We start from the raw sequence: 27,293 nt of genomic DNA on the forward strand, positions 1-27,293 counted from the left end.
CCCCCCCCCCCCCCCCCCGCAAGTCAGAGGCAAAGGACTCTGGTCTCCCGACTCCTGGTTTGGTGCTCTTTGGCTCCCCCCGGTGGCTGGACTAGGAACCCAGGCGCTCTGACTCCTAAGGGTTCTCTTAAGGACTGTTTGTCTGGTACACCCAGAGGACAGCTGTCCATGGCTCTTCTGAGAATCTGTACAGTCCCTTGAACACCGCCCTTGTTCTGCAGACGGGTATAGGAACCCCGCTTTTGCAGGGTGGTGTGAGCCCTGCATGAGATGAGTCTAAAGCAAACCACGCCTTCTGCAAGAGGGCGATTATAAAGATTCTCATTAATATGACAAATATACCTCCTCCCCTGGTCTCCTCCGGGTCCAGTTGTTGACACTGGTGGAAATTGGGGACCCAAAACTGCAGCCTGTGCTCCAAAACGGGGGTGCCGGGAAACCCCACGTATGAATCTGAAGGTGGCCTCCAGGTCATAATCCGTACAAGGGAAAGCAGCAAGACTGCCATCTGGGGAAGCCAGGTGCAGTTGGGCAGCATGCGAGGTCTCTTATTATCTTAGAATCCTTCTTCAAAACCATCTTTGGGTAGCTGATTCTTCTCGGCTCCCCTCCTCTCTCCCCCTCTTTCATCGTGAAGTCCGGGGCAGGTGTGTTGTTTTTAGGGTCTGCGTGTATAGTCAAGCCTGGCCTGGGAGCTGAAATATCAAGAGACAATCCATTTATAAGAGAGTCTGAGGCCCAGTCAGATCTTTGGGGAACCTGCATCTTGCTTTCTGACTTCCCTGCAATTGTACTGTTCAGCTCAACAAAAGGCAAGTTGAAAGAGTGCTCCCCACTTCATCTTGCGTATGAAAGGAGCAAGGCCCGGCTGTGAAGAGGCCCTGTAGGATTATTCTCTCTAACTTAGAAATTTATCCAATTTTCTCTGTTCTTTATCAGAGTGGAAGGCAAAAGCTTTGCCGGTGTAGACCGAAAGATCGTGGCATACAAAGCAATCTTACTGACATGGGGTTTTGAAACCTGCTCCTGAACCTGAGTGATGCCTCCCTTCACCAGTCGGAAGGCAGAGTGGAATTTGCACAGGGGCATTAACCAGCAGACAGTAGATCAGAAACGGACCCTCTTTGAGGCCAGCTGTGAGGGACGCTGTGAATCCTGAAATGAAAGGAAACTAAAAAGGCCAGAAGACTGGTTTCTGGAGTGATATTTTGCGTTGCAGCAGAGCTTATATCTAAATTAGAGAAACGCTATCAACTTCGTTTAGATCCAGATTTTAGATTTCCTTAGCGAGTCCTTTTCCACCCTTAAAAATGCCTCATTTCCATAAAGAAAAGAAAAGCATTCCTGTGACTGTCTCGTCCTAGGTAATGGTGGGCAGATCGTGGAATGGTAATAAGATTTAACATTTTAGGAGACTCCTAATCAGACCCATTGTCCTACTCACCGCTTAGGATTTTCTCCCAGGAATGCTGCTGCAGTTCTAATCTTCTGAGTCCTTAAAATGAAGAAAATGCATAAGGCCCAGCCCATCTTTGTGATATAAGCAAATCCTGAGCCAACAGCAGGAAGGGGAGGTAAATCCAGGCATGAAAATGTTAAAATGGCTCACATGCTGTAGGCCGGTTGTATCTAAGTGTGTGTGGTTTAGTCCTGCTGGCACTGTCTCTGCCCCCTTGCTCCCCCCCCCTCACCAGACAAAACCAGATCCAACGCATCAAGTGACCTTTGCTCCCAAGGCCTCTCAGGTGTTCTCATGAGAACAGAAGGGTTGTCATGACCTTCAGCTATCACAGAGAGAAACTGAGTCACATTTTGGTGAAACGATTTGTTCTGAGCCCCAGCAGGTCTGACCCAGAACTCTGGGCCCTTTGATCACCTGACGGTGGGTAAAACTGTACTATTTAGGCAGGCAGGCAGGCAGGTAGTTGCCTCACTGCCAGAAGGAAACAGAATAATCCAGGCTGATGCCTGGGCTCGGGTGTAGATCTCCACTCTTTAAGCGATCGTGTGCCTCCATTACCTTGGCTTCTAACCCTGCCCATTCACAGGTGGGGCCTGCTTGGATCTTCTGCATGATCCATTATTTAATTCCTGGCGGAGTGCACAAACTCACATGGTTTGACTTAACGATATGCATAACGCTCTCCGAATGAAGACGACGACGTGTTACGGTGAAGATGCATACAAATGCTATTACCAATCAAGCACCTTTAAATAACCCGACAGTCACTGGCACTCTGTGGGTAAAAACCGATGATCTTCTGTCTGCAGTTTCGCTACAAGTCAGACGCGATGGGCATGAGGGGTACGGGATGGCTGACACTGAGCTCCCCGCAGCTGGAGAGTGCAAAGAAGGCTGGAGAACTCATCAGCGAGGTACCACTCACCCAACTCTGCCATAAGTGCAACCTGCTGTTTGTTTCCTCCTGAGGAGGGAACCTGCTTAGGGGGTGGAAACCCCAAGAGGGCCCCATGGCCACTGGACCCCCACCATTTTTCCTGGCCTTTTGCAACCCAATCACAAGACAAAACAAGATTTCCCTCCAAATGAGTTCACTTGCTGGGGAGTTCAAGTCATTCCAGACTGGGCAGTGAGAGACAGATGATGCACTAGAAGATTCTCAGTTGGTACATCAGGTAGTTATGAGCTAAGCTGGCCCATTGTTTTCTTGGGGGCAGAATTTTGCCATCCACCTACAGAGTTTATGCAGAGTGTCCCGTGTCTGGGGTTATCTGATTTCGGATGGCATTACACATTGCAGGAGGATGGTCACCTTTACCGAACTGCCCACCATATTGGTGGCCTGGAGATTCTGCCCTGGGGAAAAATCTCTTCAAGGGTGGTGCTGCCTTCTTCCATCTCTTAGTAGCCAGACTTACTTGGACAGGGTCCAAGGACATTGATGCTGAGTCCTTCCCTCTACTGAATTCCTTTATTGTGATATGCCTTGGAATTGTGCAGGAGAGTAAATATTTGTAAAATGCTCCTTATCACAGAGGCAGCTTGGAGCCCTGTGAGGTACCCACTACGAAGAGAGACTTGTTTTCCAGTAGTGCCATTAGCACACCTGGTACTGAGTAGGTCGGGTGAAGCTGCATTCAGAAAAATGCGTGGTATTCAACTGTTTCGTGGGAATCTGTGTCTTTCTCTTACAGACCAAATACCGTAAGAAACCAGATAGTATCAAGTTCACCACAGTGGTTGACTCCCCAGACTTGGTTCATGCCAAGAACAGCTACATGCACTGCAATGAGGTGGGTATGTTTTCATCACCAACCCAGGAGTGGGTAGTGCTGCTCAGTACTCAGGGCTTAAGAGCTCGGGCTTGGGATAGATGTCTACTACCTGGGTGATTTAGGGCCAGTTAATTGCTGTCTCCTAACCTCCATTCCCTTATTTGAAAGGAGGGCAATGATAGTGCCATTTCATAAGATTAGATGAATTAAATGAGAATTAAATAAATAAATGAATGTGAAGCTTTTAGCAAGTATGGGGAATGTAGTAAGTCCTCAATTTATGGTTGGTTATTATGGTTTGGTTCATAATTATATTATGGTTTGATTCATAATTATAACAATATTAATACTGCATATTATTGATGATCTTTTACTAAACACTAGATGAGATACATCTTAATTATTGATAGATGGTAATGGAATTAAAAGCTGAACATAACCCAGTTAGAAAAAAAAAAGAACAGCTATATTAAAAGCTTTTTTCTGCTTCTACTCTCTCTGTATGATTTAGCCTCATTTCTTCTCCCTTATATTTATTTCGAAGTATAGGAAGTTAAATATTTTTTCTCTGACCTTGTCAAGGGATTTGATTTTGCACACACAGTGACAAAGCCAACCCCTGGTCACACAGAGTCCAAATATACCGACAGGTTCACGTTTGCGAAGCCCAAATTGAATTTGGAAAAGGATCAGAATATTCAGTACTATATTTTCCTCTCTAAAAGTAGATGAGACTCCATCCCTTCCTAAAATTCTTTGCAACTCTTAGATCACTGCTCTCAAAATAGCAACTAAGAGAAAGCTTGAGTTTTTAAAATTGTGTCTTCCTGGGACCCAGGTAGACTCTGAAAACTTTAATTTTCTGAAAACATATGAAGGCCTTTTAGGATAAAAAAAAAAGACATTAGCGGTTGTGTCTTTTTATTATTACTATTCACATCGGGCAATAAGCGCATTAAGACATCTCGGTACTAGTAGAAAGCTTGAACAACGCTCACTTGCAAAGATTCTTGAAAGAGCCCCACACCTTATACTGTTTGTAAAACCACACAGGTGTGGCCATCCGGGATGTTGGTTTGGGGCCCATTTGGAGCAGATCTTGATAAATATTTTAAACAGGGTCTCCTTACCACCAGCCAACCCTACCCGACTCTGGGCATGTGGGTTCTGGAGGGATGCTCTCCGAGTGCAGGGCTGAGTTCTGCTCCCACGGTGGGCACCCTGTGGGGAGGGGCAGCCTGCTTCTCACCCATAATCTCAGCCAGCCCCTGTTCTGCATTTACCGTGAGCCTGTCTCCCCCACAGCGTCTGTACAGGTTGGGGGATGCGGAATCCCTGCACAGATACACCCCGGTCCCTGACCACCCTGATTTCGCCAGAGCCCGCCTCAACGCACTACATCTGAGTGACGTAAGTGAAGTGATGCTTTGTGTGGCGTGCACCTCCTGCAAATGTATCTACACCCAGACTGGATTGTATTTGTTGGGGGGGAGAAAAGTCCCAGGAAGGAGGACTTGAGACAGGAAGAACGCAGGACCGAGAGTGAGACAGACCGCACATGGGACCCTGAGCCACTTTCCTCGCTGGGCCTCAGTTTCCCCAACTGGAAAATGGGATGGAGCTGGGCAGACCAATGCCTGTGGTTCCTTCCAGCTTGAAAATTCTGGTTCTGGGCGTGACGTGACGGCCAAGACCATAGTCAGGTGCTCCCCTGGCCCTGGCAGGTGTAGACACCTGCTCCGTTTCTTTCCTGGACACGTCTCCTCAGTCCCCAGAGCAGGGTGACTTTGGAGGCATGGTGGCACTTTCTCGTCGCACAATTGTCGTCCATCGGGTACAAACACGAGCGGCTCCTTTGTGCGTGAGGCGGTGGCCTCCACACTTCTGTTTCCCTTAGATGTCTGCCCTTTGCGTGCATAACCAAGATGCTGTTTCCTAAACCCGGGCTTGTTGTTAGCGGGGGTTGGAGGCCCCCGGTTGTAATAGAATAGGCCGCCGCTCGGCCAGCAAAGCTGTGATCCGGGGATAACAGGTAGGCAGGCGGCAGAATCAAAAGCCGCTGTCAGATCAGAATCACACAGGCTGAGTGTGTCGGCCTGGGGCCGCGCGGGGCCTCCCAGAGTCCGGCCATTCTTTCCTCCCTGGCCTGGCCATTGTATCCTGGGGCTCCGTGCAGATCAGCAGCTGCTCCTGCGCACCCCAGAGGTGGCCGCCTTGCAGGGGTCGGCGAGAGGCGCCTTCTAGTTAGCGTGTGTATTAGTTTGTTGCGTTTGTAAAGCCCTGTGGGATCCCACGCAGTGAATGCGATGGTGCTTTGTAAATATGAGTTATTATGCCCATTTGAGGCTTTTGAGGGATGTGCAGGCGATAATTTTAGAAGAGCAGCTCGGGTGGGCTGACCTCCATCTGGGGGAAGCGGGACCTCCCCCTCAGCAGAGCTGGGACAAAACATCCATCGTATTAGTGCTTCGAGGATGGGGGGAAGGCCGGGCCTCCTTGGGCCGCATGATTGGAGGCCCAGAGCCCTGAAAACTGGGGTAAAGCTGCCAGTCCATTTGGGCCCCGGCTGAAGGAGGACGGCCACCCTGGGCTGGTGACAGAGCATCTTTTGGCTCACGAGGGACACCAGTCTGCCGAGTCCCGGAGCTGAAATTAGCCGCCGGGGCATGCGGATATGGAGAACTCATGGACCTCTTTTGAAAGAGCACTTCTTCGGGGGCGTGGAGAATGCACACAATTGGATCAAGTGCTCTGTGAGGAAGATGTGGAGGGAAAGTGACCTTCCTGGGCAAAGAAAGCCACTGAGATGTGTAAGGCAGCCGAAATAACTGAAAATCAAATGACTCTAATGTGTGAGGATGAAGACAAAACTGCGCCCACTGTGACAAAGAAGAGGGACGCCCCGGGCTCCAAATCAAAGAGCCTACCGAATCTAAAGGCTCCCAGTGGCAAGGCAGAAACCTCAACAGAATAAAAAAAACTCAGGGAGGAAGTGATCATAATCAAGCAAATAGTATACGGGGAGAAGGAGCGGGAGAAAGGGGAGCCGGCGCCTTGGGGAGAACCCCAGTTTCAGCCACGCTCGCTAGGTGACCCTCTGTCGTAGAGGCTCGGAAGCTGGGGTGCATTGGACACCAGAATGGGGTGACGTCGGAGTTTGGTGCTGAGGAAAGTTTGGTGTCCTTACCTAGCCAAGGTCCAGTGTGGAGGCCCTTTGTAGGAAGGGGCCAACTGTCCCCTTCCCAGAGGATGCTAAGGGCTTGGACTCTCTTTGCTATATCTACTGCTATTGGTGGGGTCACCATATCAGGGAGCGTAATGCTGAAGGTGATGGTCGCTCTGTCATTATCTGACTGTTTCTCCCCGTCTACCGATCCCTCCGTCCTGCCTGTTCCACTCGGCGGTGACCCAGTAAATCGAATCCTTGGGGCCGTTTGTGACCCATCAATGAGGCGATTACTCCAACGATCATTGACCCTGTATCTCTAGGCCCCTGAACACAGCAGGTATTTGGCTCGTGGTTGATGGCATTGGATGTCGGAGTTGGAGGCGATGATGAAGGTGAAGGTGATGGATGGCAGTACATAACAATGTGGTGCTCTGCCGCGCCTGGCTCCTTCTCTGTGGGCCCCTCTGGTTCCAGGCCCAGTTGTGCGGTGGTTTGAGGCACTTTGCTTTTTTATCTGCCATCCTTCCTTTGCTTAGTCCCCTCAGTGCCCTGTAGAACAGAGCCTCGGCCATGACCTCTGTTTCCAAGTGACAAAAGTAAGGTTCTTCAGGGGCCTCCTGACCTGCTGTGGCTCTTGGAATGAGTGAGCCACCGACACGGTCTGGGGCTGTCACTTTGTCGTCTGCTGCTGAATGTGCCTCACCTGCTGTGTCCCTTCTCTGTGGCTGGATAAAGGACAGCCCTCCACTGGGATTTCCAGATGGCTCCTTTCATGGAGCCATTCCCTTATGCTGAAAAAAAAAAATATTAGCTACATGAAGGCATGGGAGATTTTGATGCTCTCTCGGGTACGTGGGTCTACCTGAGAACCAAGAGGATGTGATTACAGACTCCCGGAGGGTGTGCGAGAACGCCTTCAAAAGGGAAAAAAATGAAAGAGGAAGATGTGAAATACATGGGTCAGGAACTCAGTCAGGTTCTTGGCAATCAATTTAATTCAGGTGAAGGCTCTTCCCTCCGTGTGGGCACCAGGGGCGTGCCTATGGGAGGCGGCACGCTTCATTACGATGGTGTGACACAGCTTCAAAAGTAGCCGAGGGGCCCCTGGGAAGTCGTTGGAGCTAACAAACTCATGGGTGCCAGGACTCAAGGAATAGTGCTTTCAGCATGAGGGAAGAAGCAGCGTTCTTGAACTTCGAGTTCTGGCACCTAGAAGCTGCAAACCCGAGGCACTGGAAGTGAATGCAAAGACAGGAAGGAGTGGGGGCTGGTACCAACAGGATATAGCAAAGGAGCCAGACTCACAGACCACAGACCCATCCGAGCAGGGCCTGATGCTCAGGCCAGGAGCTTAGAGCTGAGCCCTTCGTGGCCAGTCCCACCAGTCCCAGAGCTTGGGGAGGTCCTCGGGACAGATGTGGGGCCATGGCTCTGTCCTTGGACACCTGCAGGGCGGAGGGTATGCGTTCGTTCCTGCTCAGAACTAACAACATGCCAGGTGTGGAGTTCTCACTCCCTGCTCACTCATTTCTCTGTTTTCCCCATCTAGAAAGCCTACAGAAATTCTTGGGAACAGACCCGGGCTGGCGGCTATGACTTCAGGCTCGACGCCATCCCATTCCAGACCGCCCGGGCGTCCAGGGAGATCGCCAGTGATGTAAGACCTCAGGCTCTCTCTCCCTCTGTCACTTGTGGGTTTGACTGCTTTTCCCAGTTCTGTTGAAAAGCAAACCACCAGGAACCCAAAACTGAACAAGTATTTCAAATGAAATTAAAAATAGGCCTCATTTTCTAGAAGCTTAGCCAGAAATTTCAGATTGGGGAGGACACTCTTAAAAGTTGACATATGTGTACCTAGAAGTGAACTAACATTTGACTGATGTGTCAATCCACAATAAAGGGACTTCTAGCTGAAGTGCAGCGTGACAGGGTAGAAAGAGATTGAACTTTTCCCTTAGATTGATTTTGAGTCCAAATCCTGGCTCAGTCACTTAGGACTCGGCCGTGTGGTGTTGGGCAAGTTGCTTACATCCTCTGAACGCAGATTTCTACATCTGTGAAATAGGGATATAATTTTCATCTCCTAGGATCAATGGAGGACTGAAAACAAAATGGTTCACAGTGTCATGCAAATAACAGGTGTTCAAAGCATGGCAGCCATTTTTATGGAAGAAGAAGGTAGATCATGGATCACTCATGAATAGCTTGTATCTGCCCACAGTCAGTCCAGAAATCAAGAACAAGCATTTGGAAACATTTTTAGCAACTAGCCGTTGTGACAACCAAGCCTGTGCCCGGTGGACTCCTCTGGAGCAGGGCTGGTTTGGGTGTTACCACTACATACTAATCAGATGCAGTAGAACCACCTATGGGACTTTGATGGATTGGAAATTTAAAAAGCAAAACAAAATGAATCTGATTCTTCCCTAGAGATGGTTTGAGGAACCCTGGACGGGGCCCCTGTAAGCCGGGAAGAATCAAAGGAAGAGTGGCTGCTGAGAGAGTGGGCACATTTCTCTTCCTGTTGGATTATTCATTACAGCAGCCTTAATACCCATAGCCGCCACTCGGTGGGCACGAACCTGAAGCTCAGCCCCCATCTCGTTGAATCCGCTCCGTGTCCCATGGGTTGGAGGCTCGTTCTCCCATTTTATCAGGAGGGGAAACTGAGGCTCAGAGAGACTCCGTAACTGGCCCCAGGCCACACAGCTAGAAGGTAGCAGAGGGAGATCTAGATCCGAGGTCTACCTGAATCCAAAGATGTGTTCTTACCCCGCCATTGAACTTCCTGCTGAGAATCCTGTGGGCTGGCCCAGGAGGGGAGGCAGGCCCCCGCGCCCCATCTCTGCTTCTCTGACCTGCAGTTCCTGTATAAAGAGGCCTTTCTGCGGGACCGGGGCCTGCACATTGGTTACCGCAGCGTCAGCGACGACCCAAGGATGAGGCATTTCCTCAGCGTCAGCAAACTGCACAGTGACAACGAGTACAAGAAGGACTTTGCCAGGACTCGGGCCCAGTTCCACAGCCGCCCGGACCAGCCCAGCTTCCTCCAGGCCAGGAGGAGCCAGCAGCTGGCCAGCAACCTGCGCTATAGGCAGCCCCCAGCCCAGCCCACCTGCGACCCCGAGCAGCTGGGCCTGAAGCACGCGCAGAAGGCCCACCAGCTGCAGAGTGATGTGAGCCACCTGGCTGAGACCCTTCCTCCGCTGCCTCAGCCATCACGGCGCATCCCACATGACCCACGTGACCTTCAGTGGGGGGTGGGGGGATCTGGGCTGAGACAGAATCCAGGAGACCTAACACCGCAGTGCCAGAAGGAATAATAATTGCAGTTTATGGAGTCTTTACCGTGGGCCAGGCTCGGTGCCAAATACTTTCCCAAGCACCATGCCATGGACATGCTCCCACAGCAGCCCATCCCTGCCCCATTTTACAGATGAGGAACCAGAGGCCTGGAGAGCTTAGGGAACTGACTCAAGATCACCCGGCAAATAGGTGGCAGGCCTGGGATACGAACCCCATTTGGCTTGATGTGAGAGCTCAAGCTCTCGATGGTTCTGCCATACTGTTTCTGAGAGGTCTTAGCAGTTACCTGACTCAGTCCTTGCTCTTTCCCTGGGAGGCAGCTGAAGCCCAGAGAAGGGAAATGGCTTTCCTGAGGCCACAGAGTGAGTTGAGGTGGAAGCTGAGACTTGAACGGATCCTCCCCACCCTCCGCCCCCAGTATGGCTCCTGTTACTTGAGTGGGAAGATGCAAAGCCCAGCGACATGCCGGCCCAGCTCACAGCACATCGGGCCCTCCGTGCCAGGGAGCCTCTGTTTGGGCGGAGTTTGCCCCCCTTGTCCTGGCTTTACTGACAGGGACATATGCTCCATCCCACAGAGCCACACTGTGGCCAAACCACCCCAGGCCCCACTGACCTCCTGTTCTTGCTTTCCTCTGTCCCCTAAGGTCAAGTACAAATCAGACTTGAACCTGACCAGAGGTATCGGCTGGACACCTCCCGGCTCCTACAAAGTGGAAATGGCTCGGCGGGCGGCAGAACTGGCCAAGGCGAGGGGCCTGGGTCTCCGGGGGGCTTCTGTGAGTAGCCCGTCGCAAACCCACCCCAGCTGGCAAGGCCGTGGGGGAGAGGCAAACTCATTGTTTCTTTTCAAACTTTATTTTTGGCCGAAGGTCAGCCGGCTCTAAAGAAGTGTGAAATGCAGCTAGCTGGAGCAAGGCACCTAATTTCATGGGTCTGAGATGACCAGGCGGATGACACCAGGGTTAAACTTCCTGCAGGGTTTTCTCTGAAGTCTCAGCCATTAGCTGTGTGGAGACAAGCCTACCGGGGCCCCTTCAGTCGCGGGCCACGGCCGCCCAGGCTGTGCTCACCGCTAGCTCATTACATCCACAGAAAGGGTCAGGGACTCGCTGGCTGCAACAGTCTGGGTTTTGAACCCTACTTTGTTCAGAAGAAAGACGCCACGTCTAAATGAGAGATTGGCTTTGCTTCTTTCTCCTTCTTGCCTCCAGGATCCTTTCTCTTGGGGAGGATGCAGGAAGGGAAGGGCAGGGGAGGGGGAGCATTTGAAATGCTCCGGGGGCATCTGAGGCGGTTCATCCTGTGGGAGCCGGGCGGAAGCTTCATTCTGACTCAGGGAGGTATGTTTGATTTCTGCAGGGGGGGCCAGAGGCTGTGGAGCCCACAGATAATCAGAGGGGGGACGTGAACCCAGATGCCACTGAGATTCTGCACGTCAACAGGAGGAAGGCTCTGCTGTTGTGAGTAAGCAGCATCCACCCAGGACTCTTGGGAAAGAGGCTCAGGAGGAAATGTGCCCACCGGAGACATGCTTCCCTTCCAGCGAGCTGAAAAAGCCATGCACCAGCCCGTCCCCGAGCCGCCTTTACTAAAACAACGACTCTCAGAAAGCCACGGAGAATATTGTATTTTTGGTCCCCCGTCTGATCCTGGACGTGGGTGGCCAGTTCTGTTGCGTTCCTTGGGTGTCTGGGATGAGGAATGAAGATGTAAAGGTGACTCCCACTGGCTCTGGTTGTTCTGAAATCCCGCGTTTGCAAATGTCTGAGGTGAAGGTGGTCTGTGATTTTCTTGAAGGGAAGCCAACAAAGTATCTATTGGGTTGATTCTGGCATGTCTTGGGTTACCCACAAGGCAGCCTGATAAAGCGGTGGACATGCTGGTTCAGGGCGCCCCAGGCTGGGTGGCCGTTGTCTCTGCTCAGAGCATGGGCACTTGGCTATATGGCCTCCTGGGGGCTCCCAGGGTGTCCAGGGCTGCCCATGAGGCCTGGCCTTGTCTGGGTGTTCGGGACAACGGGCTCTCAGGTTCAGAAGACACCTTAGAAGCTACCCTCCTTTTGGATGGTGGCTTTGATCCAATTCAGGAATTTGGTAACTTGGGTGTAGACTCCTGGCTTCTTCCCACATTCCAGGCCCCAGCTCACTATCCCATAGATATAGTAGGTACCATTCTTCTCACAGGTCAGAGGGCCTCCAGAGTCACCCTAGGGGGAAAAAAGACACATGAGTTCAGCTTTGTGAATCAGAATACATTCAGAGACACCCTCCACCTTCCATGAGGAGATGCCAGGGGGCGATGGGGTGACATTGCCCCAGTGGGTTTCTCTGGGAAGTGGAGGCAGGGCTCTTCTGAAGCTTTCTCAGACACAGAGCTCTGAAGGGAGAGAAGTGAATACCACCGTAGGCCCCTGAGTCCATGAGGGCTTGGCAGAGAAGCCACAGGACTGGACCCCTGTCCAGGACTGTCACACCCCTACTTCCACACTCTTAGTCATGACTCGTAGTCACACAGCGAGTTCTCAGGGGCCCCCAACTTCCCATTCCTGCAGGGTCGGGGGGTGGTACCCTGTTTGGATAGAGCCCTCCCAGGACCCGCAGGGCACACACAGGGTGGGGAGGACAGGGCTCAGAGACAGCACAGCCTAAATGTTCAACATGGTCCTAAGGGGTTAGGTCTTCTTGGTTCCAAACCAGGTCGGCGGATGCTCGCCAAGTGGGCCTCAGTTTCTCACGTGGTGAACTGTGGAGAGCAACAGACCTCCCCCAACCCTGCCCCGGCTCCTGTGCAGATTAATGTTTGTAAAGTACATGCCTGGTTCATACTGAGCTGCAGCTAAAGTGGCAGGAGGAGGGTGGTGGGAAGGGGCAGCTCTCACCACGCCCCACTGCTCACACCGGCAGCTGAGAGGATTTACAGCGAATTGTCTCTTTGAATCTTAGCCACACCCACACCTTAGGATTTTATGCATACGTTATTTCGTTTTTACAGATGAGGCACCCGAGATTGGAGAATTATTTCAGTATAATGAATTGAATGTGTTCCCCCCAAATACTGATGTTGAAGCCTAATTCCCCAATGTGACAGTATCAGTGGGTGGGGCGTTTGAGAGGAGATGAGGTGGAGCCCTCATGCATGGGATTAGTGCCCTGCTGAAAGGGACCCCACAGAGGTAGCCGACTCTTTCCCCCTTGTGAGGTCACAAGGAGGAATCAGCTGTCTGTAACCGGGAGAGGGCGCCCCCTGGAGCTGGACCACACTGACACCCTGATCTGGACAGCCAGCCTCCAGAACTGGGAGAAAGACATCTGTGCTGTTTAAGCCGGTCTATGAGGATTTGTTAGAGCAGCCCGAGCTGACGAAACAATTCAGTGATTGACAAAAGTCACGAAGTGGAAGAACCAGGATTCAAACCCATGACTGTCTGTTTCCAAAGCCTGCAAGCGAAGCCTTCAAAATACCTAGAGGACAGAATGATCTGTTTTCTTACTCATCTTCCAGGGGCTTCAGACAAATCACACCCATCAGCCCGACCCTCCTTTGAGGAGGTGGATCTCTGCAGCCCCTTGGGCAGGGACAGAGGGTCCCAGCAGAGCCACAAACCTTAGAGAGAGTGACGGTGATTTCCCACCCCAGCTCGAGGCTGGCAGGTCACTGTTGGGCCCCTTTGTGAGGGGGGAGCTGAGGTTTGAGTGTGTCCACGCTGGGGTTTCCAAGACAGTTGGGTGATTTATGAGGACGTTAGGCAGAAAATTCTAAACTTAGGTGTTCTTGGGAGTCTAGGAAGGATGTCTCTGTGAGATGTGACCCCTACAGAGAGAGAGAGACCATGGGGCCTGGTCTCTGACTTGGGGTAAAGGCTTGAGGTCACTTCAGCACCAGTAGATGGAGCCTCCCCCATCTCCCTGTCCTGCAGCCTCTGAGTCACCACAGGCCTCTGTGGCTTGGGGTCCCCAAAAGTCCTAGACTGGGTTGGGGGGGATGTCAGGTAGGCTGAGGAACCACTCAGCCACTTAGTGTGTTAGGGCTGAATCCCCACCCCCATCTCTGTCTCTCTGTCTCTCTCTCACGTACACAGGCACAAACATACAGATCCTGATGTTTAGTTACTATTATTACGAATTCTCTGGGCCTGTCATCTTTCTCCTTCTAGCCACTGGTCCTTTGGATAGCTCCTTGTTGGGATTTTCAGCCACGCTGCCCAGTACTAAGGCCAGAAGCAACATCTTCATGTTTAAACACAGTGAAGTAAACCCCCGCTCTGCCACTCAACCAGCCAAGTGCTGTGGGCCAAGATCATTTCTCCAAGCATCTATGACTTGTGATGATGACATCCCCTTCACCAGTGTCATGAGAATTAACTTAGACAAAGCAGGCAAAGCGGCCACTACAGTTACAATGCTGGATCTTCCCGGATGGATGTGGATGCCAGTTTGCCAGAGGACAGGTGTGCCTGCCTGTGCCTTAGCTTTATGGCAGGTGGGCCTCCAAACTGGCCCTCCCAGCCAGGGGCTCTCAGTCTGGCCTCTGCCCAATGTAAGCTCCCGCCTATGTCTCCTTCTCCAAGTGCCATTTGGAATCTCTGACCTGGCATGAGTCTTTCCCAGGCTTCTGAAGGTTTCCTGCACAAATCATGCTGTCATCGATCATGTGGTCATAGAGTTGATGGGAGTTGCACAAAGCGTTGGCAATCAGCTTGACCTTGGCATCCAGGAGCTGGCGGGATCCTTCCCCTGTGGGGTAGAGAAAAGAAGTCACCACTGTGGGGACCCGGAGGACACCTGCCCCACCAGAAGATGGTAGGGGCATTGATAAGAATATGGCCACAGGTCTGAACTCAGAAAGGAAGGTTTTTCCAGGAGATGGGCAGAGGAGCCTCATCTTTCAAGGATGGAGGCTCTTAGCCTCCAGTCTTCCCCATGGTTTTATAGACCTTCTGTTTTGTGCTTATCTCAGTGGAGAAAAGAATCATTTATTCCCTCTTCTGTCTCCCCAGCTAGACCATCAGGTCAGAAGGGTAGGGATAGTGTCTTAAACCATTTTTTAAATTTCCTAGCAGAGGGCTGGCACACGGTAGATTCCTAATGATGGATGCGTTGCTCCTCTAGATTACCTACTTCCCAGAGCAGAGATTTCTTCCCCTGAGGATCCTCTGTTCTGCTCAATGTGCTCTGGTCAGCACGGTGATATTGAAAGGTTTAGGTGCACGACAGTGAAGATCCCTATGAAGACTGGCCTCTGGCTAACCTTACATCTGATTAACCCGAAATCTTTCCCAAAAGCCTTCTGACAAATTTGTGTATTACATTTCATTTTCTTCACGAATACAGGTCTATTTAAAGTGTTTCTTGCTTTCCATTATTAAGGGGAAGATTTGGGGGACAGAGAGATCTATTTTGAGTATTTGAGAAAGACTTGAAATACGCCTCTGGATTTCGTATGTTAGAGAATATAATCTTGTCAGCACATGAGGAAATTGATCCTGTGGTTACTTTTTTAGATAAGACTGCATCCTAGAGACAAATCAATAGCTTGGTTTAAGAAAATTTATAGAATGCCTACAATGTGGAGACCCCTGAGCAAAGCACTCCAGAGGAAACAGATGAACGAACGTGGACCCTGCCCTCCAGGGGCTGACTAAGTGAATATCTCCGTGGAATTCTATCAGCTCCTATTATCATGATTCCAAACCTAGGAGATAAGTGTGGTTATGGAGGAACTAAAACTCAGCTGTCCAAGTGACAAAGCCAAGAACCCAACACCAGTCTGATGCCAAACCCATCTTCTTTATAATCTATCCTCTTTCCAGTCTACCAAGGGAAGGAGAGAGATCTCTGTGGATACAGGATCAATGCTTGATGGAAGTCAAGGTAGGGGACAGGGACAGATAGAAAGATCAGGGAAGGCTCCTTGGAAGTGATGAGATTTATCTAGAGATTTAGCCATAAGGCAATCTCTTCCTTTTTGTAATACACCTTCAATGGAACACTGATTCTAAGTTCAGAGGGGATATCGAGTTTGATCCCTTTCTTCTCTAGTTAATGCAACTCACCTGGGTCTCAGGAGAATGCATGGCCAGACTCACCTGTTTCTGTCACACCCCAGCCAGAGATGTGGCACTCAGTCCCAGATGGGAAAACGCTATGGGGCAAACATACGGTCTTCACATATTTGGATTCCAAAGCACAGTGACCATCCACTGGCTTTAGCTTGAGCAAAGCTAGGTAAGGAGAGAAAGAGGAAATGAATGATGATATCCTCTCTGTCATTAGCTTCAACTTGATCAGGAGGTAGACATTGCAAAGCCCCACTCCTAGTGCCTAAAAAACGAATGCCTTGCTCCTCGGCTACTGCATTCTTTTAACTTCCAACTGGGAAGGAGTCACACTTCAGGCTGAGTGTAATACCGAAAAATAATAGTGGAGTTTGAAATCATTTATAATCCATTTTTTTAAAGAACAGTCTTCAAGAAGGAAAAAAAAAAAGATACTGAGGAAGGAGTGCTCCCGCATGAGAGGAAGATACAGATCCCAGGAATGGAGAGCTGGAGTACACACTGAGCAGCCGGCAGCTTAACATCATTGCGTCTACATCCGAGCACCTACCAGATGCCAGATGTACATGGGGACACATGCACATCAAGTCACTTAACACACAGGAAGTTGAGTGCTGTACACCAGCATATCCATTTTATAGAAGAGGGGCTGAGGCTTGGAGAAGTGAAGCCAGCTCGTAAGGGTGGGTGCTGGGATTCAAGGCTGGGTTCCTTCCACAATACTACCTTGCTAGCACCTCTTCCCCTCATTTATTGATAACATCAACACAGACCTTTAAAACTAAAGGGCTCTGGAATAAATTCTCTATCTTATAGAGTCTATGAGGGACCAAAAAGATAAAAGCACCTTCTAGAACCAAACCTCAGCTTTCCATCAGTAATGAAATCTACCCAGGACAAGACCCATGGGAGATCCACCATAGAGGAGACTTGCCAATATCATTGTGGGGAATCTCTTCTCTTTCATTATAGTGGCTGTACTTGAAAATCTTCTCCACCTCGAATCTCTGCTCATGGAATTCTGTCTTCTTCAGGTCCTGGTCCCCTAACACCACTTTCAGATGTTTAGTTTTTATGCTGCAAGGGAAGGTAAAATGGTCTGGTATTTGAGAGACTGAAGTTAAGCCCTGGCTCTGCTCCCAGTGAGCTATGACCTTGGACAAATGACCCGACCTTCTGCAACCTTGGCATCCTCATCTATAACTGTCATCTTGCTCACAGAACTCTGCTGTGTGGTCCAAGTAAGAAAATGTGAGGAAACATGGTCTCCAAATGCAAGCTGTAACATATATCCCACATTTCCTGAGAGAGAGAGAGAGAGAGAGAGAGAGAGAGAGAGAGAGACCTCCCATTCCCCCTGGGATTTGCTAAAGAGCAGCCAATTAACTTCTTGAACAACTATTCTTTGTGGAGGCTAATGTTTGCATGTTTGAAGAATCCCAGAAGAAATTGTTTAATGATGCTGGATAGGAAGACCTTCAAGGTTGCCACCAAAACCTGGGCTACATGGGACTAGCTCTGACCATGAATTTGGGGAACTCAGGGGAGTGGTGGTAATTCAGCTGCTCAGTAGGTGCTGGCTTCTCTAGGCCAAATAGGAGTCATGGCTGAAGACACACAACACCAGGAGGTTCATAGTAATGGCATCAAATAGGGAGCATGCTATTTTTCTCTGTTCAGGGCAAGACTGGAGAGGTTAAGGAAACAGGTCAGTCTGGGTTCATATCCCATTTACCTACTGACTTTCCACATGACTTTACTCAAGGTGCTAAACCTTCCCAAGACCCAGGGTCCTTGTTTATGAAATGAGAATAACGATCAACTTTTTCGGGTGCCTGGGTGGCTCAGTTGGTTAAGCGACTGCCTTCGGCTGAGGTCATGATCCTGGAGTCCCGGGATCAAGTCCCACATCGGGCTCCCTGCTCAGCAGGGAGTCTGCTTCTCCCTCTGACCCTCTTTCCTCTCATGCTCTCTATCTCTCATTCTCTCTCTCTCTCTCAAATAAATAAAATCTTTAAAAAAAAACAATCAACTTTTTCACTGCACAAATATTTACAAAGCACTTGTTCTGTATGAAGACTTGCACTAGGCATTGGGTATATTACAATTAATAAAAGTAAAAATCTCTGTCCTTCCTCAGCTTGTCTTCCAGTAGATAGTGTTCAGGATTAATTGTCATAATACATGTAATGACCATGGTAAGCCTTCTAGACATGGTAGCTCTTTTCCATCTGGTTTTAAGGAGCCACTCTTGCTCTTAGAGCTAGATCAGCCCCTCTGATCCTGCCAAAGTCACCAAAATGCTGCTCAGATTGGAAGGGGAGAACACGCCCCAAAGACTTGAGTTTCCCTGGCCTCTGCTTTCAGTAGGCACCTACTTGGTGCAGTGGGCAGCAGTAAGCACCCAGCAGGGGTGGATCAGTGCTCCCCCGCAGAAGTGGCCATGGGGCATGGAGACAGTCAGTGGCAATGAGGTCTGCAGGGATGCCTGCCACGGGTGCTTGCCCGCTGTGCTCTTAAAGCCTCCATAGATCCTCTTGAACTTCCTCTTCACCATCTCAGTCCTCCCACATGAGTCAAACCCTGGAAGCTTAGTCAGAGGCTCAGTGGGGCTTTCCTCTGGGTCAGCAATGTCTATGGGACACAAGAAAGACAGATCACACTACTCATTTTCCTTCCAGGGGCCTCAGAAATGACCTGTCAGAGGTATGACTCCGAGTCCAGCAGCTTAGCAAGTTTCAGAGTTAAGAGACTGCACTGATGCGTACAAGGTGGGCATGCAGTAGGTACACAGTTAATATGTGTTAATACATGGATTCCTATGAAGCAAGTCTATAGAATTAATGATGAAGATGTTGCTTTTTTTTTTGAAGGTGTTACTTTTTACTTCTTATTTTGACATGTATACAAAAATGTGTGTGTAAATATGTAAATCCATCACTGGAGGAAGGGTTACTTCAGTTGATTTTTAAAGAATGGTTGGTTATGGACAAAATCAGATATAGGATGGAGTATTCTAGACAGAGATGACCATGAAAGCAAAGGCACAGAATTGAAACTATCCAGGGAGGTAATCCCATCGATCAGGACAAGGTGGGAAGGTGCAACTTTCCGGACATGGGTAGAGAGGTGGGCCAGAGAAGCCTGCCAGGAAGATTGTGAGGCTGGAATTCTGTCCATGTTGCATTCTGAGAGGCTATGGAGTCTCAGCCAATGTTTGATCACCACTGTATACTGAAGACCTGGCATAGTGCCAGGCACACAGTGAACAATCCATAAGTATTTGCTGAGTACACTGTCTGGGAATCAGGAAACATGAGTTTATGGCTGGATCACTGGCCTCAGTTAACAAAGGTATCCAGGCTTGCTAGGCATCCTGAAAGGGGAGCAGAGGATTGGGCATTTGGGTTTCCACTGGGATGGCAATTGGTAAAACAGGTGTGGTGGGTGAACAGGATGAAGAGATGGGGTGCAGGAGCCTGCAACCTCACCATTGCTGGGGCTTCAGGACAGCCATGTTCTTACCTAGGGCTGAGCAAGCTGGGATCTCGCAGTACTCCCATTTCACCTTTGCGTTGTTGGCTTTAATGAAACACCAGGGCTGTTTGTCTCCATCTGGGTTTCTAAAATGAAAACACAAAATAACCCACAGTCAAGGCTTGGTGAACCCCCTGATCCTCATTAAAGGACCCTTGGATAAAAGAGTACCAAGCTCCTGTGTCCGCCCCCGCCGCCCAGTGACCACGTTCCATTCCATTTCTCCAACAGGTCAACAAACCCTGGCACATAAGTGTTTTTGGCAAAACTTTAACTTGCAGGGGAGAATCCCAATGACCAGAAAACAGTTAACAAGATGTGTGCCAGATCCATGGGACATATCAAAGTGTTTGTAGGAAAAGAAATGAGGTCCCTGTTGAAGATTCTCCTTTGTCAAGAAAGTGAAATAGCTACAGATGCATGGTGAGAGGAGAGCCTCTGCCAAGACCCCCAAATTCCATGCGTGGGAATTCTCTGCAGAAGGCTGCCATGAGCATCGCCCTGGAGAGCCCTCCATGAAGGAAACAGCTCAAACTGGGTGAAGGTGGGAGGTAACTTGCATTTTCTGCAAGGGAAATCCTCTGGCTTAATGGAACCGGTCCATACAAAAAAATTCCTGCCACTTATGTGCAGATTCTATGTGGTTAGAGCAGTGGAAGAAGCCAAGAGAGTAGTCTGGAGGCAGCAGAAGGAGAAAAAGGTAACTAGTCGTCACCAGGGATAGAAATGACATTATCCTGATGTGGGAAAACCTGAACATCCTGTGGCAGAGACTGCAATGTTCACCAGACATTCCATTTTATCTTCTACGTTTCTCCCTTGAAGTTGTGCAGGATGGTGTGACTATTTCTGGCCAATGAAATATGTGTGCAGAGATGATGTGTCCTTTCTAGGTTCAGGTAGTAAAAAAAAAAAACAAAAAAAACTCATGCTCTATTTTTGAGTCTCTCCTTGCCTTTCCTGGGTATTTGAGTAACTCTGTGGAGCTAAGACTCTCCCTCGCATCCCACTCCCCAACCCACAGGACCCATGTAGCTACAGTGAAAATTAAACCCTGAGGTACTCAAGCCACTGGGATTTGGGGGTTGTTTGTTACAGCAGCACAACCAAGCCTATCCTGTGTAGGAAAACCTTCCTAGAAAGAAAGCTGATGAGTTTCAGTGTTCTGCAACCCCCGCCCCCCCGCAATTTCTAAGCTGGCCCAGGAACACTAGGAGCAGGAGAAAGGGACAGACAAACCCTTATACTGACAAGCACCCAAGACTGCTCATGCGGAAGAAGATAAGTTTTACCTGCAGAAGTTGTGCTCCCCGATCCCGTGAGTCTCAGCATCTTCCATAAACATGTTGTAATTCTCCTGCAAGAGGAGGTGGGAGTTCCAGTAAAGGCATGTGTGTTGGTTGACTGTCTTACTCACTTTCCCTCGGTAGGAGTAGCCATCACCAACGTAGCAGTCATCAGGACCTTGGAGAGAGCAGGCAGGGACACGGGAACTGAGAGGGACTGGCATGCTGCTCCTGAAAAGGACCTGGCAGGTGTTATCAAGTGGGGAGAGGATCGGGCCTGAATACTGATCACCCTGAGCTTCCACCATGAATTCCAGAAAGAAAGTGGCTTGTATATTCCATGTTCAGCCCAGCTTAAAAACATGAAACATGGTGGTTGTGATGGAACTTAGATGGAACTTTAGTTCCATCACAACCACAATTTAACAAAATTTAACACAATTGTGTTAAAGAACACAATTAGTTCTTTAATTTTGGCTCACACAAAGCCTGATGGCCTGTGGGTTGAGGGCCAGGGAGGCCCAGGTGTACTTGATTTGCCTGCATTACATCCCAGTTTATGACTATTTACACGGAGCCAGGTGCACCCTATGCCCTTTGGTTGGAAGGCAGAGGCAATAGAGTTTGGGAATCTTGACGTTAACCCCATTCTGGGAACAAAAGCCAAATGTAAAAGGATTCCAGAGGCCTCACTGTGGCCCCGAGTTTCTGTTGAAGTGGCGGTGGTAGAGATCCATACCTATTTCACAGAATCTCCCTTTGAACTGGTCAGGGCAGGTACAGGTGAACTTGGTTCTCCGCCTATGCCGGGAGCAGGTGCCGCCGTTTTGGCAGGGATTTGGCCTGCACACAGGAACCACTGTGAACACAGGAAGTAGGGCCAGGAAGGTCCTTCAGAAGGAGTTGTAGCTACGTCAGAGATGATGAGGAGATATTGGTGGCACTCTTCTGGTGCCCATCCTTTCACAAAATTTGGGTTACCAAAGGGGAAAGACAGACCCACTGACACCCTAGTAAATGGACACATGAACCTTAAGAACATAAACAAACATGGGTGAGGGAATGTGATGGAGGCCATGCAAAGAAGAACATCTAAGTAGATGGGTCACTCAGTGAGGAATAAGAGGTATAGACTGAGCCGGAACCTAGGGGCCAGTCTGAGCTAGGCTGAATGAAACCTGGCTCTGCCCCTCGATAGCTGTGTGACTGTAAGCGAGTCAGTTAACTTCTCTGAACTTTAGTTCCTTCATCCGTAAAGTTCTTCCTTGTGGTATTTTTGGAAGAATGTAAGAAAAAATGTAAATCTCTTGGGACAATGCCTGACTTATTGCAGTGACTAAGTAGAGATTTAATCCCCTATATGGCCCATTCCAAGAATAGACCCAGGCTTACTTCCTGGAGGAAATGAGTTTCAAGATTATTCTTTTTGGATGAGAAGGGACACAGGTTAGTCAATTCCCCCTAGACTCTCTAGGGGTGATGCATTTTCTTTTTTTCAAGATTTTATTTTTAAGTAATCTCTACGCCCAACATGAGGCTCGAACTCACAACTCCGAAATCAAGAGTCACATGCTCTACTGACCGAGCCAGCCAGGCGTCCTGGGATGATGCGTTTTAGAGTCATAGTTAAAAGGGCCATCTTGGATGCCACTAAAACACCAGAGGCATCTGGACTTCCACACAATAGGTTGCAGACATCCCAGGCACAAGCCAGAGAGAGAAAACCTAGCAGAGCAGGGGCCTCCCTCACTTACCTGTGGAGCAGTCTGGACCCCTGTAAGGGTGTTTACAGGCACAGCGGTAATAGGGAGGACTTTGGGTAGTGAGACATTCGCCCCGGTCACATGGGTTGTTCTTGCACTTGTTTTGCACTGTAGGAGATCCATAGAGAAGTAAGCAACATGATTTGGGGACAAATTTTACTTACTGGGGTACCTGCATAATACAGTGTTTGGGGGCAGTGGTGAAGGGTGACTGACAGAGTGCGTGCCCTTGTCTGTGGTCCTGAAATACCATGCTACCCCTGGACAAAAAAAAAAAAAAAAAAAAGTTTTTTTTGTTTTTTTGTTTTTTTAATAAATCCTTGGGTCATGGATGATTGCATCCCAGTTCCTTCCAGGGCTCATATTCTTTTTTACTCTATCTTTATAAAAAACCTTGATCATTTTTACACCTTCAACAAACAAATAGAGCTACAATTTGAATTTCTCTACTTTGCAGTTGATTTTATATTTCATTTACAATTTTGTCATTCTTTGGGGAAGTTGAGGGATGAACCCAGATACTATGTTAATGCCTGATACCCCAAACCATGCTGACGTGTTTATTGAAGGACTTACAGGATTGAAAATGGAAGGAAGGGGTGACGAAGGCACAGAGAAAAGAAGACAACCCTAAAGCCCTATTTAAAGATCCTCATTGCCTCCCTCACCCCCGTTCAATGGTCACCAGATGGAACAGAATCCACATGCCTCCAGGGGTTCACTCAGCCCATAAGGGTTCTATTCTCAATATCTTATCACATAGCTTCATGTTATGCCCATAAGAGGTCACTGAAGGCAGAAATCGTTCTTATCAGAGTCTCCATAAGTGAGGATGGTAGGAAGAAAGAGCATGGGGATGGGAGCCAGGCAACACGGCTCTAATATCTGCTCTTTCTCCTAAATAGCTGTGTGACCATGATCAGGTCCCCTGTGTCTCTGGGTTCCCTTTCTCTAACTGGGTTGGGCTTCATGTGCCTTCAGATTCTTCCTGCTCTCTCATTTGAGAACAGTGTTTCTCTGTTGTAGTTAGTCTAAACACTCTAAACAACAAGTCCTGAGTGTAGAATACATCTTGGTCAGAGTCCAGCTCTTATCTCCTCTTAGCCTCAGTGTTCCCATCTATAAAATGGTCATACCAGTCCTATACCAGTACTCATGGGTAAGGATCCAATGAGATGTCGCTTGTTATCATGCCAAGGAGTCCATTATGGATGATGCAATATGTATGGTTATAACCCTTTCCATGGAATCATTCAGCCCTTTTTACCCCCTAGAGTTGGGGTGCCTCTTGTTCAACTCAGAAGGAAGAGGGAACCCAGTGAAAGTGCACTTACCATTCTGACACCTGTTTCCAGAGAAAGGGGCTGGACAGCTGCATGTGAAGGTGTCCCCGCTGACAAGGCAGTCCCCGCCATGCTCACAGGGGTTGGACAGGCACGGATCTATGATATGCGGACAGAAGTCAATGATCACAATGCACAGCAGGTGAGACGCCCCCTGTTTGCTCGTCAAACTTCAGTCTCCTGCCCCGAAGGAGAGAGCGAATGCATAGCCGGTGACTGGGGAAAGGGGGAAACATGAATTGCCCTTAAAGAGCAAGGAAAACTGCAGTCACAGGACCAGAGAGAGATTCAGGTTACTAAGAGGACAGGCGAGAAGGAATCTCATTGAGTTTCTCATTGAGAAACTCCCCTTTTCCACCATCAGTGTTTTTCTCCTCCCAGTCTCGCTGGGAGTGCCACGGGGTCTGCCTCTGATGCTGAAGGCATTTCATAAGCCTGAAGACCTCCCCTACTCCCAGTGCCCGGGGGTGGAGGTCAGGAGTGGGGAACGAAAACCCACCCCTAATGAAACACAAGCTTTCTGAACATCAGGAAAGAGGACCAAAGGCAAGAGGGTGACAGAAGGATTGGCGGCGAGGAGGAAATGACCCAGTGGCCTTCATCTTTCTTCAACTACTTGTTCAGTTAGATTTTGTCATATTTCATCTGTGCCTTTGGCTTTTCATGGTTGTCTGAATGGATCTTCCCTTGGGGAATTCTTTATCCTTCTGTTCACACACATTGTTCTTTGGTTCAGGAACTAGGATCCCTGGGCCCAGCTCTTGTTTTGATGGTCCCTTCTGATGTTCCCCTGATGCCCTGTATCTTGGCCCTGCCTTCCAGGCCACTTCGCACAGTTACAGTTTTTATTCTAGCTGCTAAGTGCATTCCATTCCTTCTCCTGGCTTTGTCACACGCTTTTGCTTGGGCCCCACTTCTCATTTTTCCTTCTGTCCCATTGCTTGGGTTAAGAAGCCATAAAAACAAAAACAAGTGTAGAAGCATACATGTGAGTGTGCACACCACACACACACACACACACACACACACACACACACACACACACCCCAACAACTGTGCAAAGCTTCCGAGGAATGTAAAGAGAAAGAAAACCACAGCACAAGGGGAAGGGAAGTTTCAATGCCACATTTGTGAAAGCTACAATCTGATGCTGAATGCTAACCCAGCCTCTTCTGCATAATTAGGACCGACCTGTAATCAAAGCTAGGAAGTGATTTTGAACATGACTTTTACTCACCATGTCAGGAGACCCAGATGATGATGCACTAACTTGCTGTATGACCCTGGCTAAGTCAACGCCACTTCCTCTGTCACTTGAGGGAGGGAGAGAGAGTCTCTGGGAACCTCCCCAGTCTTCCTAGTGTATGATTCTAACTGAAAAAAGCCAGTCTAAGTCATTTATCCGATACCCATTCTATGACGGTGGTCAGAGAGGAGAGAGAGGCGTTTGCGTATAATCACACATAAACTCTTCTAGCAGAGCTGGCTTCCTCCCAGGAGGGCCCCCCAAGAGCTTTGGCACCTACCGTCCTCCATGTAGTACCAGTCAGGATTCTCCTGGTAGACAGGAGTATTATTGCTGTTCTCCTCCTGGTTGGATTGCTCATAGCTATTCTCGTAGTAGTCAGGGGTCCAATCTGCAGAAGTGGGAAGGGAATGGAAGAAACCCCAATCATTAGACCCAAAGATTTCCAAATCCTGAAGGAGGATCCACGTGTCTTTCCAGCTCCTCAATGGACGGGGTGGACAGAAGGGGTTAGGCGTGGTGTTTTCATTTGGTGTATTTTAGGACGCAGCAGGGCAGTGTTGGCATTTGGCAGGGTCCAGAGCACCTGATCGGAAATGGGGAGAAGTCAAGTTCTTGCTTTCCACTGACTGTGACCTTGGACAAGCTACTTGTATTCTCGGGCCTTGGTTTGTTTATCTGTGAACAGCAGGAACATGAGTGGGGTTTACAAGGTCTCCGAGGTTCTACACAAGATGTGTCCAGGGTGAGACCCAGTAGCACCTGAGCACCTCTTTGGGCAGTTTTGTGAATAAAATGTCTCCTTGGGCCTTTATTAGTCACCTTAGCTTATGAAGTCGAAGAAACGCGTCAGTTTCCTCTTGGTCGCGGCATCAGAGTACTCTCATTGTATCTCTAGCTTCATCCTAACAGCTAAGATTTATTGAGCCTTTACTATGTACTGGGCCCTGCGCCAAGCATTTTACAGAGCTAATTTCACATGGCGAATAAACGGCAGGATCTGGACTAAGGCAGTTGATCCCCATATAGCCCCTAAATTGCATCAGCTCGACGGCATTCAGCTGGATTCTTTCACTGCCTCGGTTAATTCACACTTGCCCTTGGGGAAAGGGGTGCAACCACTCCCATCACATACCCAGGCTGCTATTTAGGATTTGCCCAAGGACAACCTAGAGAAGATTCATGGATTTTGCCCAGTGAAAGACAGGGCAGGGTATGGCACTGCCCACAGGTGTCAACCTCATGCTAGGCAGGTCCTTTGGGAAGAGCAAGTGCATGCGTAAGGCTGGGCTCAGGCTCTCTGTCATCTGGGGACTTAGAAGATGCTGGTAGCTCTGTGGCTCATGGAGAGAAGTTCGCGATTTGAAGAAAGTTGGGCTGACTTTGCTCTCCCCAGCTGGCCGGAGTGCGGCAAGGCGGCAAGTTGAAGCTATAAGGATGCTGTCTGGAGGTGCATATGGTAATGAGGCGGGAGCAAATGCAGCTAGCGAGACTCGCAAAGGCACCCCCACAGAGCCAGCCGGTGGCTCGGAGCATGCCACTTTACCTCGGCCTGATTATCAACCGCATTATCTCCCTCGTCTCTCAGTCATTCCCTTATAGTCTTTATCTCTTTGGCTTTTGAAAAATCGACTTTTGCACAATGGCTGTTTTATATTTCCCATTAAAATGGAACGATCTTTTTATTTCCTTTTTGAATACGCCAACTCTGGTTCCTTGCCAAAGTTTCACCTCATTTATCACAGTGTCAAGTCAAGACTCCCTTTGCTTGCTCGTTATTTCTCGTGAGCTGCTTTTCCCCACTATGAAAATGCTCCCAGAGGAGGCCACCTTTCCAGGGACGAGGATCTAGGTTGAAGATAAGGCCATTGTCTTCCTGGAGCAAATAAAGTTTCTTTCCATCTAGCCCGATAAAGCGGAGAAAGAGAGTGAGAAAGTGAGGGGAAAAAACCGTTTTTTCAGAGTTTGACATGAAAGATTTCAAACTGACATTTGGGAGAGACAATGGGCTGGTAATGAGCTGATTACATCATTTATTTATTTATTTTTTGGTTTAGAGAATTTATTTTTGTTTTTCCAACAGGTGTTTATAGATAAGTGCCTTCAGAGTGCTCCTGTAATTTCTCCCATCCCTCCCACGGGTTGAAGATCAGCCAGGCTAATCTCAGCTCCGCCATTAAGAATCATTCCCTTTGCAGATATTTGGAAACGGGGAAGGTTTTTACATAAATGGAATCGTGTGACTTTTCTAGGTGGTGGGGGATGGCTGAAATGTCTGCTGGAGGATTTTAACTGGAATCCAGCCTTGTTAACAGGGTCTGCTCAGCTCTCAGCGAAGCTAAAGAGGGA

At 49.1% G+C, this 27,293-nt stretch overlaps 2 protein-coding genes across 9 annotated transcripts in view; one reads left to right on the forward strand and one right to left on the reverse strand.

Moving 5' to 3' along the window:
- Nucleotides 1-11,433, forward strand: part of NRAP (nebulin related anchoring protein) — a 70,189-nt gene extending 58,756 nt beyond the window's left edge. For 7 of the 8 annotated variants that reach the window (XM_073904179.1, XM_073904185.1, XM_073904181.1 and 4 more), the window contains 7 exons: nucleotides 2,272-2,376; nucleotides 3,157-3,255; nucleotides 4,543-4,647; nucleotides 7,956-8,063; nucleotides 9,271-9,582; nucleotides 10,359-10,490; nucleotides 11,074-11,433. In XM_073904179.1, the coding sequence (XP_073760280.1) occupies nucleotides 2,272-2,376; nucleotides 3,157-3,255; nucleotides 4,543-4,647; nucleotides 7,956-8,063; nucleotides 9,271-9,582; nucleotides 10,359-10,490; nucleotides 11,074-11,178 (966 nt within the window). In that variant the 3' untranslated portion in view covers nucleotides 11,179-11,433. The remainder of the gene's footprint in view (nucleotides 1-2,271; nucleotides 2,377-3,156; nucleotides 3,256-4,542; nucleotides 4,648-7,955; nucleotides 8,064-9,270; nucleotides 9,583-10,358; nucleotides 10,491-11,073) is intronic. The other variant, XM_073904183.1, reaches the window with a different exon arrangement.
- HABP2 (hyaluronan binding protein 2) overlaps nucleotides 11,325-27,293 on the reverse strand; it is a 32,718-nt gene continuing 16,749 nt past the window's right edge. The window contains exons 3-13 of the mRNA XM_025881006.2: nucleotides 25,225-25,335; nucleotides 23,690-23,797; nucleotides 22,347-22,463; nucleotides 21,332-21,451; nucleotides 20,599-20,770; nucleotides 19,295-19,392; nucleotides 18,148-18,403; nucleotides 16,704-16,846; nucleotides 15,800-15,934; nucleotides 14,302-14,447; nucleotides 11,325-11,920 (exon numbers count right to left, since the gene is read on the reverse strand). Of these exons, the coding sequence (XP_025736791.1) occupies nucleotides 11,756-11,920; nucleotides 14,302-14,447; nucleotides 15,800-15,934; nucleotides 16,704-16,846; nucleotides 18,148-18,403; nucleotides 19,295-19,392; nucleotides 20,599-20,770; nucleotides 21,332-21,451; nucleotides 22,347-22,463; nucleotides 23,690-23,797; nucleotides 25,225-25,335 (1,571 nt within the window). The 3' untranslated portion in view covers nucleotides 11,325-11,755. The remainder of the gene's footprint in view (nucleotides 11,921-14,301; nucleotides 14,448-15,799; nucleotides 15,935-16,703; nucleotides 16,847-18,147; nucleotides 18,404-19,294; nucleotides 19,393-20,598; nucleotides 20,771-21,331; nucleotides 21,452-22,346; nucleotides 22,464-23,689; nucleotides 23,798-25,224; nucleotides 25,336-27,293) is intronic.

Source organism: Callorhinus ursinus, unplaced genomic scaffold (assembly GCF_003265705.2).
Source record: "Callorhinus ursinus isolate GAN/ISIS: 27379988/994484 unplaced genomic scaffold, GSC_fseal_2.0 scaffold20, whole genome shotgun sequence".
In the NCBI taxonomy this organism is placed as follows: Eukaryota; Metazoa; Chordata; class Mammalia; order Carnivora; family Otariidae; genus Callorhinus; species Callorhinus ursinus.